The sequence below is a fragment of the Astyanax mexicanus genome, chromosome 16 (assembly GCF_023375975.1).
Source record: "Astyanax mexicanus isolate ESR-SI-001 chromosome 16, AstMex3_surface, whole genome shotgun sequence".
Taxonomy (NCBI): domain Eukaryota; kingdom Metazoa; phylum Chordata; class Actinopteri; order Characiformes; family Acestrorhamphidae; genus Astyanax; species Astyanax mexicanus.
Genome location: NC_064423.1, coordinates 13,825,269 through 13,840,296, shown reverse-complemented (window position 1 = coordinate 13,840,296; position 15,028 = coordinate 13,825,269). Strand labels below are relative to the sequence as shown.

Below are 15,028 nucleotides of genomic sequence, written 5' to 3'. Positions count from 1 at the left end.
AAAGGAGCAGGAGAAGAGGAGCAGTTTTGCTGGTCTACGTAATGCAGTCCTTACAGCAAGACTTCATTATTTCTTTAATGATTTCAGTGAAGAAAATCGACTAAACTAAAAGCCAATGCAGGTCAATGCACTTTAAAATAGTTTAACATTTTGCTGTCCTTGAAATACCTATTGTACCCACTGTGTTGCTGTTTTCCCATCTCCAACATACAGTACCAGTCAACAGTGTTTTTTCATTATTATACTATATTTACCTACCCAGTAAGGAGGATTTATCCAAAGCAGAGAGGCTTTTCACTGCTATTTCTGCTTTTTCTGTTTCATTTGATGCATTTTTGCACAAATACAGGGGACATTTGGAGAAAAATAAAGCTTGCAAGAAAGTAGTGGATAGCTCCAAAGGTAGCTTGCTAGCAAGCTAACCGACCACGCTGATACACACTTACTTATGACAACGCAAAAGGCCTCAAACAAACCCACAAGAGACAAATGTAAAGTTCTACAAGCAACTTTTTTGCCTGCCAGTGTAAACCCAGGGTAAGACCACTAGCTCCAATAAATACTTTCATAGCAATCAAAATATTTTCAGACTTTTATTTTATTTTATTGATTGGTCATTATCAGAATAATGAACACGTTCTTACAAATGTTGAGGAATGTTATTTTTTACTTTAAAATGAACGTTTTTAAAGTTTTGATTCTTCCCTTTTACCTTAGGATAAGTAACCTTTGACATCAGTGACATCACAGCCTGCATACTGCTTTACTTTTTATATTTAAGGGACTGTTCAGCCATTAATAATATTAACATTTTAACTTTTTTAACTATTTCTAATATTGTCTCCATACTTTATAACTGTCCACCCTGTGGTGGTAAAACATATCTATAATTAAAAGGTTTGTAGAAAACCTACATTTATTTTTTAAACAGAATAAGGCCATCACAAACTATATTAAATGTTTGCATCAAATTCTAAATTAAGATAAAATTGCCCACTAACTGTCGTGCAGCTTTGCCATGACAGGGTGGACAGATACATGATAGGAAATGAAAAGTTCAAATACAAAAGGAATAAGCTGGACAGTATGATTTCTGTGTAGGTTGATTCTCATAAAGATCCTAAGTTAAGGTCATCTCTGATTCTTCTCAACACAGGAGTGACGGAGTGGACGTCTTGGTTCAACATTGACCATCCAGGTGGCAATGGAGACTATGAGAGGCTGGAGGCTATTCGTTTCTACTACAGAGAGAGAGTGTGCGCTCGACCCGTGGCAATGGAGGCCCGCACCACGGACTGGGTGGCGGCCTCAGACACTGGGGAGGTGGTGCATTCCAGCCTGGAGAAGGGCTTCTGGTGCATCAATAAAGAACAGCCGTACGGACGCATCTGCTCCAACTACCATGTGCGATTCCAGTGTCCACCAGGTACTAGTATTAGTCAACCCTCAATCAGTCACAGTAGCTGAGTCCATGCTATTTACCTGCTGTTCTACTGTTCCCTCAGTTCTAGCGTACTGGACGGACTGGACTGCATGGAGCTCTTGTTCCGCCACCGCTTGCAATGACGTCGGCATCCAGGTGCGTCGGCGGAAATGTATGAGCACGCAGCCTATGCCCGCACTGCTCACGCCAACCTGCCCTGGCCCAAACACAGAGCGCAGGGAGTGCTCCACACCGCCATGCCGAGGTAACCTGCCAGGAAACACTCAAATAATTCAAATACTGACTGCCAAAGTCTAGTGCAGATTTAAATATTATGAGTAGATACCAAAAATATCTTTATTCACCATCCCATGCATTTTAAAGGCAAAAAAAAATAAATGTATCATTTAATTTAATCTATGATTATTGTATTATTATTTATTGATTTATTGTTTTTCTTATATGGTAGTTATTCTTTTGTAAACAATTGTTTTAAATAATTTTGATATGGTATTACTTTCACAATATATCAATATAATATAGAAGCAAGCTACCCTCCCCTTCCCCTTAAATCTTCCCTCCTCTTCCCTGATGGGTCATTGCACAAAACAAAGTACACCAACATTTAGGACAGTACACTAAGAGAAACAAAGTACCATATTTGGGGACATTAAAGCGCACTTAAAATCCTTTAATTTTCCCAAAAATCATCAGTGTGCATTTTAATCCGGTGCATTTTAATCCTTATGTATGAATTCTACCAGTCAGGTATTTACTGTGTTAAAACAAGTTACGTGGGATGAACTGCTAGCTCTTAGCATCCTGGGTTACCGGGGTTATTGGGCGGCATTTACATTCCACTTAGACAAAATATTGAAAATCTAAGCTTTCTATAAATAAACTAAAGCACTTTACTCACACAAATAAACGTTTTTAGGAGAGCAATCTGTGCAGATTAAAATCCAGTGCTTGATTTTGAAATATATTTACAGTTTTATTTACTTAGGTGCTTCCCCATTAAAAAGGAAACACCCTTGCTCACTTCAATTTAGGCATCCTTACTCTTAATGCGCCTTATGTATGAAAATAGACCAGAAAATAGACGTTTATTGATAGTGCGCCTTATAATCTGGTGCCCCTTATAGTCTGAAAAATAAGGTTTGGTAGTTTTTAATATGGTGCCGTCCATAAGGGAAACCAACAGATATCAAGAGATATGCCTATCAAATTTGTCACTGCTGTTAAAGCACAAAGTAAAAGTCTCGTTTGCTGCATTAAAATTGCAAGTAAGGAGAAAGAACTTTCTAAACTTTCATCACAAATCCAAAAGCAATGCATAAAAATGCAGAGTTCCCCCCAGGGGCATAGATCGCAAAGCTTGGGTAGCTATGAAATAATCACTGTACTGTACACTGTGGGTGATAATACCTTCTTAATTGGTACAGATGGCACTCATTATCCTATGACCTATGACTTTTGATTCAGGGATTTTTGTCCTCACCCTTCTAGTAATTCACAGGGAAATTAAAAAAATTACGGCACCTTTGATGTATCAGCTCTTTTGTTAAAAAGATCAAAGTTATTCTGAAAGAATTCAGAAAAAAATGATATTTGACACCAGCAATAAGTAGATGCCACATGTATTCTCTTTACCAGTGCTGTCATCCTGCTGACTGAGGGAAGCTCCCCTTGAGTCGTTATGTCATTGATGTTTTAATGATCCACCCACTTAGCTGGCTTAATTATAAAACGTCTGCATGCACAAGCCCTGTTGACTTTGATGAAGAAATCAATGTACCGCCTCTTCAAAGGGGCTTTTTATCCATGCAGATTATCCGGATGGGCTGATTTGATCCCTAAAAGGTCAGGCTTGTAAACTCACTGAGCATTCCCCTGTCTCTTGTCCAAGCAGCCAAGTGGGGTCAGTGGGGGATGTGGAGCGCGTGCTCGGTGACCTGTGGGAAAGGTCGGAGAGGCAGACGGAGATCGTGCATGAAGTCATCGGATGATGTGGAATGTACAGGGCGGCCGGTAGAGGTCCAGAAGTGTGGAAACACCCCATGTGCAGGTACTTTTTGTATTTAAAAAAGCACATATACTAAATTCAAGTAGATCCAGATACATTGCACATTCATTTGCAATCTTTCTGTTATCCATCTGTATGGTGCACATTTTACCATTTTCTACCTCATTCATTTTATTGGAAGGAAACAAACATAGAACTCACAGAACTATGAAATCATTCTGCTTCTAACATCATCATCAAATTACATCATCATAAATCAAAAAGCTCAAGCCATGAATCTACTTCCACCATGTTTGATAGAGGTGTCATTTTTTTCATCTACCAAGACAAGGCCAGGCAACCACTTTTACAGTACTTTTGTAGGACACTGGAATGGAATGCGATCTCTATGAAGTTGTGCACTCCACAAATCAGGCTTTTATGGAAGAGTGGCCAGAAGAAGTGGCAACAACAAGTATTGTTCAAAGAAAGACATTAGATTTACAGTTTGCCACAAGTGATTACAGTGATTTACAGTTTGCCACAAGCAAGGCAGGAAACACAGAAAACATGTGGAAGAAGGTGCTGTGTGGTCAGATGAGACCAAAGAAAAGTGTGGCAGAAAAGTAACACTGCTCATCACCCTGAACACACCATTCTCAAGGTGAAACATGGTGGTGGTAGCATCATGCTGTCGGGATGCTTTTCTTCAGCAGGGACAGGGAAGCTGGTTGGAGTTAATGGGAAGATGGATGGAGCTACTGTAAATACAGGGTAATCCAGAAAGAAAACCTGAAAGGTGAAAAATATTCACCTTCCAGCAAGACAATGACCCTAAACCATAAACCCTAAACACACACCCTTTTTTGCACACTCTTGGTATCATTCTTTCAATGAGCTTCAAGAGGTGGTCACCTGAAATAATTTTCCAACAGTCTTGAAGGAGTTCCCAGAGGTGTTTAACACTTGTTGGCCCTTTTGCCTTCACTCTGTGGTCCAGCTCACCCCAAACCATCTGGATTGGGTTCAGGTCCGGTGACTGTGGAGGCCAGGTCATTTTTTTGTTAAGTACATAAAACTTCACAAGTGTTAATTTATAGTTGTGATGCCTTCAGTGAGAATCTACAATGTAAATAGTCAGGAAAATAAAGAAAATGCATTGATTGTGTTGCATTGGCCTGTACTGTACAGCAGGCCTAGTCAGAGTCCTAATCTGAATCCTATTGAGCTTATGTGGCAAGAAATGAAATTGGCTGATCTTGAGCTATTTTGCAAAGACGTTTTGGCCAAAATCCAAAAAGATGAAGCCCAAAAGACTTTCATCAGACTATCATTTTTGTTCCACTTCACAATTATGTGCTATCTTTGTACAGTTTTATTGTAGGTGTTTCTGACTAAAAATCAAAATAAAAAAAATGCTGAATAATCCCTGAATAAATTATACTTTTTTTGTGTGTGTTTGTATCTTGCAGTAGTGTGTCAACGCGTCTGTCCTGAGGGACGTCCAAGCGAGGACTGTACCCACTGTGTCTGTGAGGGAAAAATGCTGGAGGGAGAAGTTCTGAGTGTGACCGGTGTGCCCGTGTCAGGGGCCAGTGTGGCGGTTTCAGACCGGCCCAAGCTTATCCGGACCCTCACAGACGCTAAGGGTCTGTTCAAAATCCCTGGCGTGTGCTCCGGCCCCGAGACCCAGCTGCTCATCAGTAAGGAGAAATACGCCCCTGCCACCGTGCCCGTCTACAGTAACAGCAGCGAGAGCCTGTGGATACGAGTTCTGCTCAGGTCCTCAGGTAAGCCAGTCAAGCATTTTATTATAAAAGTCTAAAATTAACTGCAGCAACGCAGACAAGTCACCAAGAACAACATTCTCTGGAATAACACTTTCTACAGGCAGCTTTATGAGAAGCACAGTGCTGTATTTCTGTGTGTACAGTAGACCCAGTTGCCTTTTATTACAGTTGATGCCTCAGTGAATTTATAGCAGCTGGAACTTTTGTGCCTCGCAGAGAAGCCGTACATTGTGAAGCACCCTGAGGATAAAGTACGATATGAAGGACAGCGTGTGATTCTCTGCTGCAAAGCAACAGGGACCCCCAGCCCTGACAAATATCACTGGTAGGAACAGAGTTATTACTGCTTTTTTTATTATTATTATTGTCCATATACAGGGGTTGGACAATGAAACTGAAACACCTGGTTTTAGACCACAATAATTTATTGTCCTGACGGACAGTTCTGGTGGAAACAAAAGAGTTGAGGTGCACATTGAATTCTGCCGTGATTTGAGGAGCCGTGGTTTTATGTTTTTTGGATACAATCCAGGTTAGCACCCGAACATCCCTTTCAGACAGCTTCCTCTTACAGCGTCCACAGTTAATCCTGTTGGATGTGGTTTGTCCTATTTGGTGGTATGCTGACATTACCCTGGATACAGTGGCTCTTGATGCATCACAAAGACTTGCTGTCTTGGTCACAGATGCGCCAGCAAGACGTGCACCAACAATTTTTCCTCTTTTGAACTCTAGTAATATTTTGAGCAAAACTGTGCTCTTACCCTGCTAATTGATCCTTCACACTCACATGCTCTTACTGGTGCAATGTGCAATTAATGAAGATTGGCCACCAGGCAGCTCCAATTTAACCATGAAACCTCCCACACTTAAACGACAGGTGTTTCAGTTTCATTGTCCAACCCCTGTAAATCTACACCAATATTATATGGTTTGGATTCAGTGTCACTCTAAATCAAATAGAACCAGTTTGCTGCAGATACACGAACAGAATTATTCTTATTACTATGGTCCTAAGACATTACATATCCATAACTATGTGTTAAAAATGTAATACATTTTTTTATTTATTATTATTTATCTGTTAAGAAGAACTCAGTTGTGGAAAACTTTATAATATACAGTATTGTGCAAATGTTTTAGGCACCTGTGGGAATATCAGTAAAGAATAATTGTCTTATCCGTGACGTGTTTAGCTCAGTAAAACAGTAGCATTACAATAAATACAAACAGCAATTTTACAAAAAGCAGTGCTTTTACAGCCCTGTTGTCCTTAAAACATCTCCTAATCTATTAATACCAAGTACAATATTTTTAGATATTTAGCAGCAATAGGATCAATTTCTCACAACTCACATAACTGGGGAAAAAAAGATGTTGAAGAGGCTTCTAAAAGCAAACTAATCTGCAAGAAACAACTCTGTAAAATTTTGAACAATTTTATCCATGCAATACAGACATTAGAACCGACTGCAATTAATAAAATGGCAGGCCGAAGTTTCATTATCACTGTTTATTGAAAGATTTTGAGTTGAATAGGACAAGAAAATACGATCGGTTTGGTTATAAACACTCTGCAAGTTAAAATAGTTCCATTACTGTTCTGCTTTAATTGCACTGTAAGCTTTTTATTATTGGCCATTTCAGCCAATATTGTGACCAGTGATTCTGATTGCTTTGACCACCAGGTATCACAATGGAACTTTGCTGGATCAGAAAAAGTACAAGTACGATGAAGATTTGGTTTTGCGTGATCTGAAACCAGAAGAGTCCGGGGAGTATCACTGCAAAGCCACCAGCCTGACCGGCAGCATCAAGTCCTCTCCAGCCTTCCTCACTGTTTTTGGTAAGTGTGTAATCAGTTTCTCTGAGCACACACGCAGAAGTCATTTCATTAGCTAAAGTAAAGAATGTTTATAGTGAAATACTGTGGTGTCCAGTTCTAGTGTCTCACAGCATGAGGGCAGTGGACATTTTATGATGTTTATGTTGGTACAGATCAGTCTTTTCTATGCAAAGAATTGATGTCAAGAATTGACTTAGGCCACAATAAACCTTCAAATCCCTCTGCTCTGGAGCTCTGCATGCTGAAGTGAAATCCAAGAAGCCCAATAAATGCACCTTTTTTATTGGTGCTCGTCAGACAAGTATGCGTTTCCACATCCGAGCACAAAACTACACATTGTGAAAATTCCCATGATGCTTGTTATCCGATATATAGATTTACAAAAAAAAAAAAAAGAGAGAAAAGAGTCTGGTAGACGTTTGCTAAAACAATCAGCTGCAGGATTTGTCTGACGGATCTTGCTTGAGAGGTTTACAGTGAATGAACAGAAATGGGTCATTATCAGAATACTTTTGAATATGTATCATATTTATAATCATATTCATACTTCAGACTTCACGAAAATGATGGTTTCCTAGCTTAATCACTTTATTTGCCAGACATACTTCAACTGTGTTTTTACAAAATGTATTTTTTGCTGTAATTTTGCTGTAATTGTCCATTTGTCCTTGTTGTGCAGCTTTCCTTGACAGGGTGGACAATGTTAGGAAAAAAATGACATTTGATGAAACTGTGATTGACCTAGGGCCCTATTTAAGTACTCCATAGGACAGACGTTAACCACACAGCTTGATTAAGGGTGTAGCAGTGTGTCTTTGCTGTCATAATGACAGGAAAAATACACCTTGCATGCATAAAATCACTTGCAAGTCACTTGCCCATTCCTGTTAAGAGCCAGGTATGCTCTGACTTTGGGGCATTGCTATTTTAATGGCCAGCTATATTTTTGTTTGTGCACTTCTGCGTGTGCATAGGTGCATAACAAATGCCATTGTACATGTGTTGCATTCGCAATACACTACCAAGATTGCAATGGACATCTGACTGCCTAGGTTCTGTTCAGTCAGTGGCGCACCTGTGTTTTCTGCTGCCACCATTAATTGCCATATGCCAAAAATGAACCTGTACACACCTCACTTCCAGACCACCACACCCACCAGCATAGATATGTTCACAAGCATTGTCGCTTAATGCCGGAGAAACAAGGCATGAAAATAATCTGTTCACTGGGTGTAAGATAGAAACATTTTAAATGGTCAATGATGACCTTAGGCTGTTTTAAAGATACTATTTAACTGCTGTGATTTTTTTTACCATGACAGGATGGACAGCTTAAGCTTTCCCCCAGCAGTTCAAAAAGAAAAAAAGAGGACAAATATTGAAATTGATAAATTGTTGAACATTAAAATAAAACAATGTGAAGGTTGTGATGTTACTGAAAGGTTACTTTCTTAAAGCGGTGCTTCTCCCAAGATGACAAGATGCACAGGGGATTTAAATAACATAATATTTTCTTGAAAACAAGCTTCATTAATAATTAAATCACCTAAATTATTCAAAAGATGCATGGCGGTTGCTAGATTGACACACAGTGGCAAGCTATGACAAGTCATAATCTGTTCAGTGAATATATACTGATCAGGGATATTTGTATGAAATTGAAAAAATTATGCTAAGGACTCAAAAGGCAAATTATATTGAACTTGACACAGTCATTTATCACTGGCGAATTCTGAATGAAACCCAGGCTTGGTGCTTTGTTTAATTTAATTGTAGTTATATAACACCTTTCACAAATTTAATTTCCCTCACTTTCGTTCAGACTTTCTTAGCAACAGTAGTGCTGTAATGTAGTAATGATGGAGACACTGGTGACTTTTAAATCCACCATGAGCTTATAGGCTTTAAGGAGTTTGCCAACACTCTGAGAATCGGTCATGGGGGGGGGGGGTTCCTCATCAGTAAACACAATTACTCAGTTTCTGAATTCTTCAGTTCTTAAAGCTTTTATGACAATCAGGCCTGATGCAACAAGGCAAGCACACCAATCAATTGTCTAGGGCCAGAGGTGACCAGATAATGACTGCTTATGAATAGAATTTAATTTAGTGACAAACTGTGTGAAGTGACAAATTCTGTGAAGGTCAGTGCAAGAATCAGAATCCCCCTCAAGGGGGTCTCTCGCACTAATTGCTGACAGTAGTCAGCCAGCCAGGTTCATGATTCCTGCAGCCAGCAAACCTAAATATGTTACATTACATTTAGCAGATGTTTTATCCAAAGCGTCTCACAAATAATTGTGTACATTAGCAATAGGGGACATATCAGGGTTCATTTTTGAGTTGTTTTTCTTTTCTTGTGTTGTGCTTCATTGATTTGTTGCAGCTGTGATTCTGCAGTTTTGCAACTTTATGTGCTTTAAGATGTAATATTTATTCACACATTTGTTTATGTTTCAATCTTTACTTGAGCTAAGTGGTTAAGAAGATGATGATGGTGATAATTATGCTGTAACATGTAACCAAAATAAGTAACAGAAAGCAAAATGTTGGTGTTGCAAAACCCCTAAATCCTGAGCCCTAACATCTTGAATCTTCCTGTTCTGCAGCCAAACGAACCCCAGCGTGTAAAGCCTCACCAGAAAGTCACCTGGTTAGACTGCCGATAGACTGTAAACAACCAGGAACACAATCAAAGTTCTACAACGCTGGTCGCTGTCCTCACAACTCATGCCCTGGATCGCAGGACTTTGACCTCCGATGCAGAGATGTTTCCAGTTTCTGCTGTGGGGTGAAGCAAATGGAGGCGAAACAAATCAACTGTGGGGGCTACACTCTGCCGATAAAGGTCGTGAGCGAGTGCAGTTGCCAGAAGTGCGTGGAGCCCAAAATTCTGGTACGGGGTAGAGTGGTTGCGGCTGACAACAACGAGCCCCTGCGCTTTGGACACATCGTCATGGGAAGGGAACGAGTAGGAACCACAGGATATCAGGGAGGATTCACAATTCAAGTACCTTCAGACACTCAGCGCCTGGTGGTCAACTTTGTAGACCCATCGCAAAAGTTTGTGGATACTTTGAAAGTGTTTATCTTTGACAAGAAGAGTGGTGCAGTATACCATGATGTAAAGGTCATGAGAAAAAAAGAACCAGTTGACATCAGTGCTGCAGAGACCAACACCATTTATCTGGGGGAAATAGAAGATGAAGACCCCATTGGTCAGTTGGTCATACCCCCCAACTCCTTCCACAAAAGCACTGGAGAAACATACGAAGGCACCGTTAAAGCCAGCGTTACATTCTTCGATCCACGAAACATCACAGCAGCTGCTGCTAGTCCAGGAGACTTGAACTTTGTAGGCGATGAAGGTGACATTCTTCCTCTCAGGACATATGGAATGTTTTCCGTGGATTTCAGAGACGATGCAAACAAGGAAATTCTTGGAGCTGGAGAAGTCCAAGTGCTCCTTGACACTCAGCATGTCAAAATGCAAGAACATATCCCTGCAATGAAACTGTGGTCTCTCAATCCAGACACGGGTATCTGGGAGGAAGAGGGCAACTTCCAACCTACTCAAGTAACCACTGAGGGAAACGGAAGGCGGAAAAGAGAGGAGCGCACTTTCCTGATCGGAAACATGGAAATCAGAGAGCGTCGATTGTTCAACTTGGACGTACCTGAAAGTCGCAGATGCTACGTCAAGGTACGAGCATACATGAGTGACAAGTTCCTGCCTACCGAACAACTTGAAGGAGTGGTCATCAGCCTAATAAACCTAGAACCCAAGCCTGGATATTCATCCAATCCTAGAGCTTGGGGACGCTTTGACAGTGTGATCACAGGATCAAATGGAGCTTGCCTCCCAGCTTTCTGTGATGGCCAGAGACCTGATGCATACACAGCTTACGTCACAGCCATAATGGGTGGAGAAGAACTTGAGGCAGCTCCATCAGCACCAAAGATGAATCCTAATATCATTGGTGTATCGCAACCGTACTTAGACAAGTTAGACTACCAACGTTCAGATCACGACAATCCAGCACTTAAGAAAACAGCTTTCAGAATAAATTTGGCCAAACCTAATGCAAATAACCTTGATGAAACCAATGGACCAATCTATGCTTATCAAAATTTAATTGAATGTGAAAATGCGCCTGCAGATGCAAGTCATTTCCGCTTCTTTCGTGTGGAGAAAGACAAATACGAGTACAATGTGGTGCCTTTTGAGGAGAGTGATCTTACCTCATGGACTGGGGATTACTTGTCCTGGTGGCCAAATCCTCAGGAGTTCAGAGCTTGCTATATAAAAGTTAAGATCCAGGGGGCAACGGAAGTTATGGTAAGGTCAAGGAACCTTGGTGGCACCCATTCCATGACCAGAGGTCAGTTGTACGGAATTAGAGACATCCGCAGCACTCGTGACATGAACCATCCCAACACCTCAGCTGCTTGCCTGGAGTTCAAGTGCGGTGGAATGCTTTTTGACCAAGCTGCCGTTGACCGGTCTCTCATTTCTGTCATTCCTCAAGGCAACTGTCGCAGAACTGGCATCAATAATCTCCTTCAAGAGTACCTTACGAAACACCCACCTGTCCTACAGAACAATGAAACTCATGCATTTAACATGCTAGCTCCTGTGGACCCCCTAGGCCACAATTATGGAATCTACACCGTCACAGATCAAAACCCACGCATTGCTAAGGAGATCGCCATCGGTCGCTGCTTTGACGGAACATCCGATGGTTTCTCCAGGGAGATGAAGTCAGATTCTGGAGTGGCCTTAGTTTTCAGCTGCCCAAAAAGAACTGTGAACCGTGAGAGTCTATTCCAGCGCCTGCAGACTAATCCTGGCCAAACCTTGGCACAAATGGCTCGGGACATGAGGGAATCACAGGGAATGCAGGTCAGAAGAGGGCTGCCCCAGGTTGTGGCATACCCTTCAGACCAACAGGCCAGGACCCAGGGCCGCAGAACTAGTACCACCAACAGGAGAAGAACTGGAACACGGACTCAACCAAGGAAGTAGATAATTATGCTTGTAGGTGAGTCTGTTAATATTTTTTGCACGGTTGTAGGCCTGCCATGATAATTATCATTTGATATTTAAGGAAGTTCACAACGGAGTTCTGATTCCCCACAAGGCTTGTTAGTGTTACACATATTAAAGCAGATCTAAAGCAGAGTTTGAGTCCCGAAATTTTAAAAGTTTTGTTTATAAGATTTGTGTCGCTGTTCTTCACAGACTCATTCTTACCTCAGACAGAGAACAAATGAGACAACACAATGATGCAGCTGACTAAAAGCAATGTGTCTGTTAAAATACACACTATGAAAGTAAACAAAAAATATGCTTTGTTCATTTACCATACGATATGGTGCAGTGGCAAAGTATTTGCCCCCTTAGAGAATTTTTTTGTGTGAGGCGACGTCTGCCTCAGATTAGGTCAGCCTTAATGATTCAATAATAAAAAAGGGACAGGGCAAAATTGTATTTATGGGATAGTTCCAAAGCAAGAAACACTGCTGACCAAAAAGAACACAAAGGCCTGTTTCACATTTGTCAAAAACATCTTGATTATTCCCTGAAATTTGGGAAAATATTCTACCAGACAATCCTGAAGGAGAATGTCTGTCCATCCCTTTGTGACTTTAAGCTCAGGCATACTCGGGTTCTGCAGCAGGACAATGATCTGAATCACATCAGCAGGTCCAGCTCTGAATGGCTAAACAAACAAAATCTGATTGACATGCTGTTACATGACCTTAAACAAGCGGTTTGTCTTCAAAACCCTCTAATGTGGCTAAATTAAAACAATTCTTTCAAGAAGAGTGGCTCACAATTCCTCCACAAAGGTGTGAAAGACTCATTACCAGTTATTGCAAATGCTTGGTTGCAGATGTTGCAGGGTTATTAGATTTAGGGGAAAATACTTTTTTTTTTACATTAAGCCAGGTTCGTTTGAATAGATTTTTTCATTAAAAAAACAGCTTTTTATATTTACTCTGATTATCTTTTTTCTTACATTAAAATGTGTTTGTTAATCTGAAAAGTGTAAGTATGATATAAAAGCAAAAAAATACATTTTCACAGCACTGTAAGTTGATAACGTAATTGTCATGGCAGGCCTACATGGTGGTTTACAATTGAAATGTGTATTTGTCAAGGAGAATTGACTATTTTGTCCTTCTCTCCTCCATGTGAAGGTCATTACCAAGAAGCAAGATGGAGACATGAGATGGAAACATCACAAAAATGACGATGGAAATTAGAAACTCGCTTAGTCGGGGCATGACGAAGACTTTTGTTGGAGTTTCTTTTAGACAACGTCCATTGCTATGTCACAAACCCTGTTTTGTCAAGCAAAAAGGACATTTTGTGCCAGGAGTCTTTTTTTATTTTTAGTTTGAAAGGAATTTACAGTACATGCTTCAACCAAAAAAAAATCACTTGATGTAATGAGACTTTCTTTTTTAAGTTCAGGGTGAATGCTTTGAAAGAGTACATTCAGGATGAATACGTTTATTTATTACAGTTATTAGAATGGTCAATGTTCATCGTAAAAATACTGCCACATAAATTGAAATATTAATCAAGTTAAACAAATCCTTGATTATGGACTGCATTCATTCTTGAATTGAATTTTGAACAATACCTCCTAATGAGCCTAAAGAAAAGTAATGATCAATGCTCCTGCTTCTTCTGTCAAAGATATTACTGTAGGAGATGACACATTTGGGGAGCTGTGGACCAGACTCTTAATGGAGCAGGAATTATGCTTTGATGTCTTCTTCTTTTTCCCAAATTAGCACAGAAATACCCCAGATTTAATCCAGCCATTCTACAGTCTGACCAATGTATTGCTAGTCTAAACAAAACCTATGGCATATGACGTTACACGTGGTCCTCAATTTTTTTTTTACTTTTTTACTTAGAAAACTGACAGACAACATCAACATTGGTCTCATCTTATAAACTACCACTTGACAATTTACAACAAGAGCCACAACTGTAGAGTCTGACCTTTATACATTGAATTGACAGTGAATTAGCATGTTTAAATTCATGATTTGTATATAATGCAGTGCTGTTAAAAGTATAAGTTCCTTGAGGAACCTTTTTTTTTATTTAAAAGCATGCTTTGAGGAATCTTCAGGACACATTTAAATGCTTTAAAAAGCTTTTTTTCATGAAGGTTCCTCAAAGCACTTTAAGGGGTTCCCCTAAAGTTGAAGAAACTATAAAAGTTCCTCAATGAACAAACACCTTCAACAGTGTACATGTGTTTCATGTAGGTGTCTGTCTGTTTCTTGACGTGCAATAATTCTGAAAATTACTTGAGAGCCCTAACATACAAAACTGTCACGAGCCAGTCAATTGTAGGACTGTTAAAAGTTAGGCTCATCCCTGTTTGAGGTTTTTAAGTATGTTTGTTTAATAAACTATGCATTACTGGCGTACTGTTTGTTGCTCAGCATTCTGGGAAACATGGATGCAAAGGATTTCTTTTGCAGAGCATATTTTACAGGTACATAAGTAGATATTACATATCATTTTAGATTTATCAGCAATTACTATGTTTGGAAGCACCTTTTAGCTGATTTATATTTAACCAATGACAAAAAACTCACCTTTTAAATATATATTTAAAAATCAAAATTGATTTAAACAGTACCAGTCAAATATTTGGACATATCTTAAATTCAGAGTCACCTGAAATGGTTTGAGAGCATCAGTTATGAAGTTGCGAAGCGGAAGAGTTGGAATACAGTGAATAACCCTATTTAAGTAATGCTCTAATCCGTTTTATGGCAAGAACTACTCAACCAAGTAAAGGAAAAAAAATACTCTTTGAAATAAAGGTAAGTCAATCCAAAACATTTCAAGAACTTTGAAAGTATACATTATGATGAAACTGGCTCTCATCAGGACCGCCACAGAAAAGGAAGACCAAGAGTTTCTTTTGT

The 15,028-nt window shown here is 39.8% G+C and overlaps 1 protein-coding gene across 2 annotated transcripts in view; it reads left to right on the top strand.

Annotated features, from left to right (window-relative positions):
- cilp2 (cartilage intermediate layer protein 2) overlaps positions 1–14,518 on the top strand; it is a 28,304-nt gene extending 13,786 nt beyond the window's left edge. Inside the window, exons 3-10 of one of the 2 annotated variants that reach the window (XM_022669599.2) lie at positions 1,157–1,426; positions 1,506–1,688; positions 3,336–3,491; positions 4,901–5,218; positions 5,435–5,543; positions 6,907–7,064; positions 9,673–12,101; positions 13,268–14,518. In XM_022669599.2, coding sequence (XP_022525320.2) covers positions 1,157–1,426; positions 1,506–1,688; positions 3,336–3,491; positions 4,901–5,218; positions 5,435–5,543; positions 6,907–7,064; positions 9,673–12,089 — 3,611 coding nt within the window. In that variant the 3' untranslated portion in view covers positions 12,090–12,101; positions 13,268–14,518. Of the gene's footprint in view, positions 1–1,156; positions 1,427–1,505; positions 1,689–3,335; positions 3,492–4,900; positions 5,219–5,434; positions 5,544–6,906; positions 7,065–9,672; positions 12,106–13,267 lie in introns of both variants that reach the window. The other variant, XM_007252625.4, reaches the window with a different exon arrangement.
- Positions 14,519–15,028: the final 510 nt, after the last annotated feature.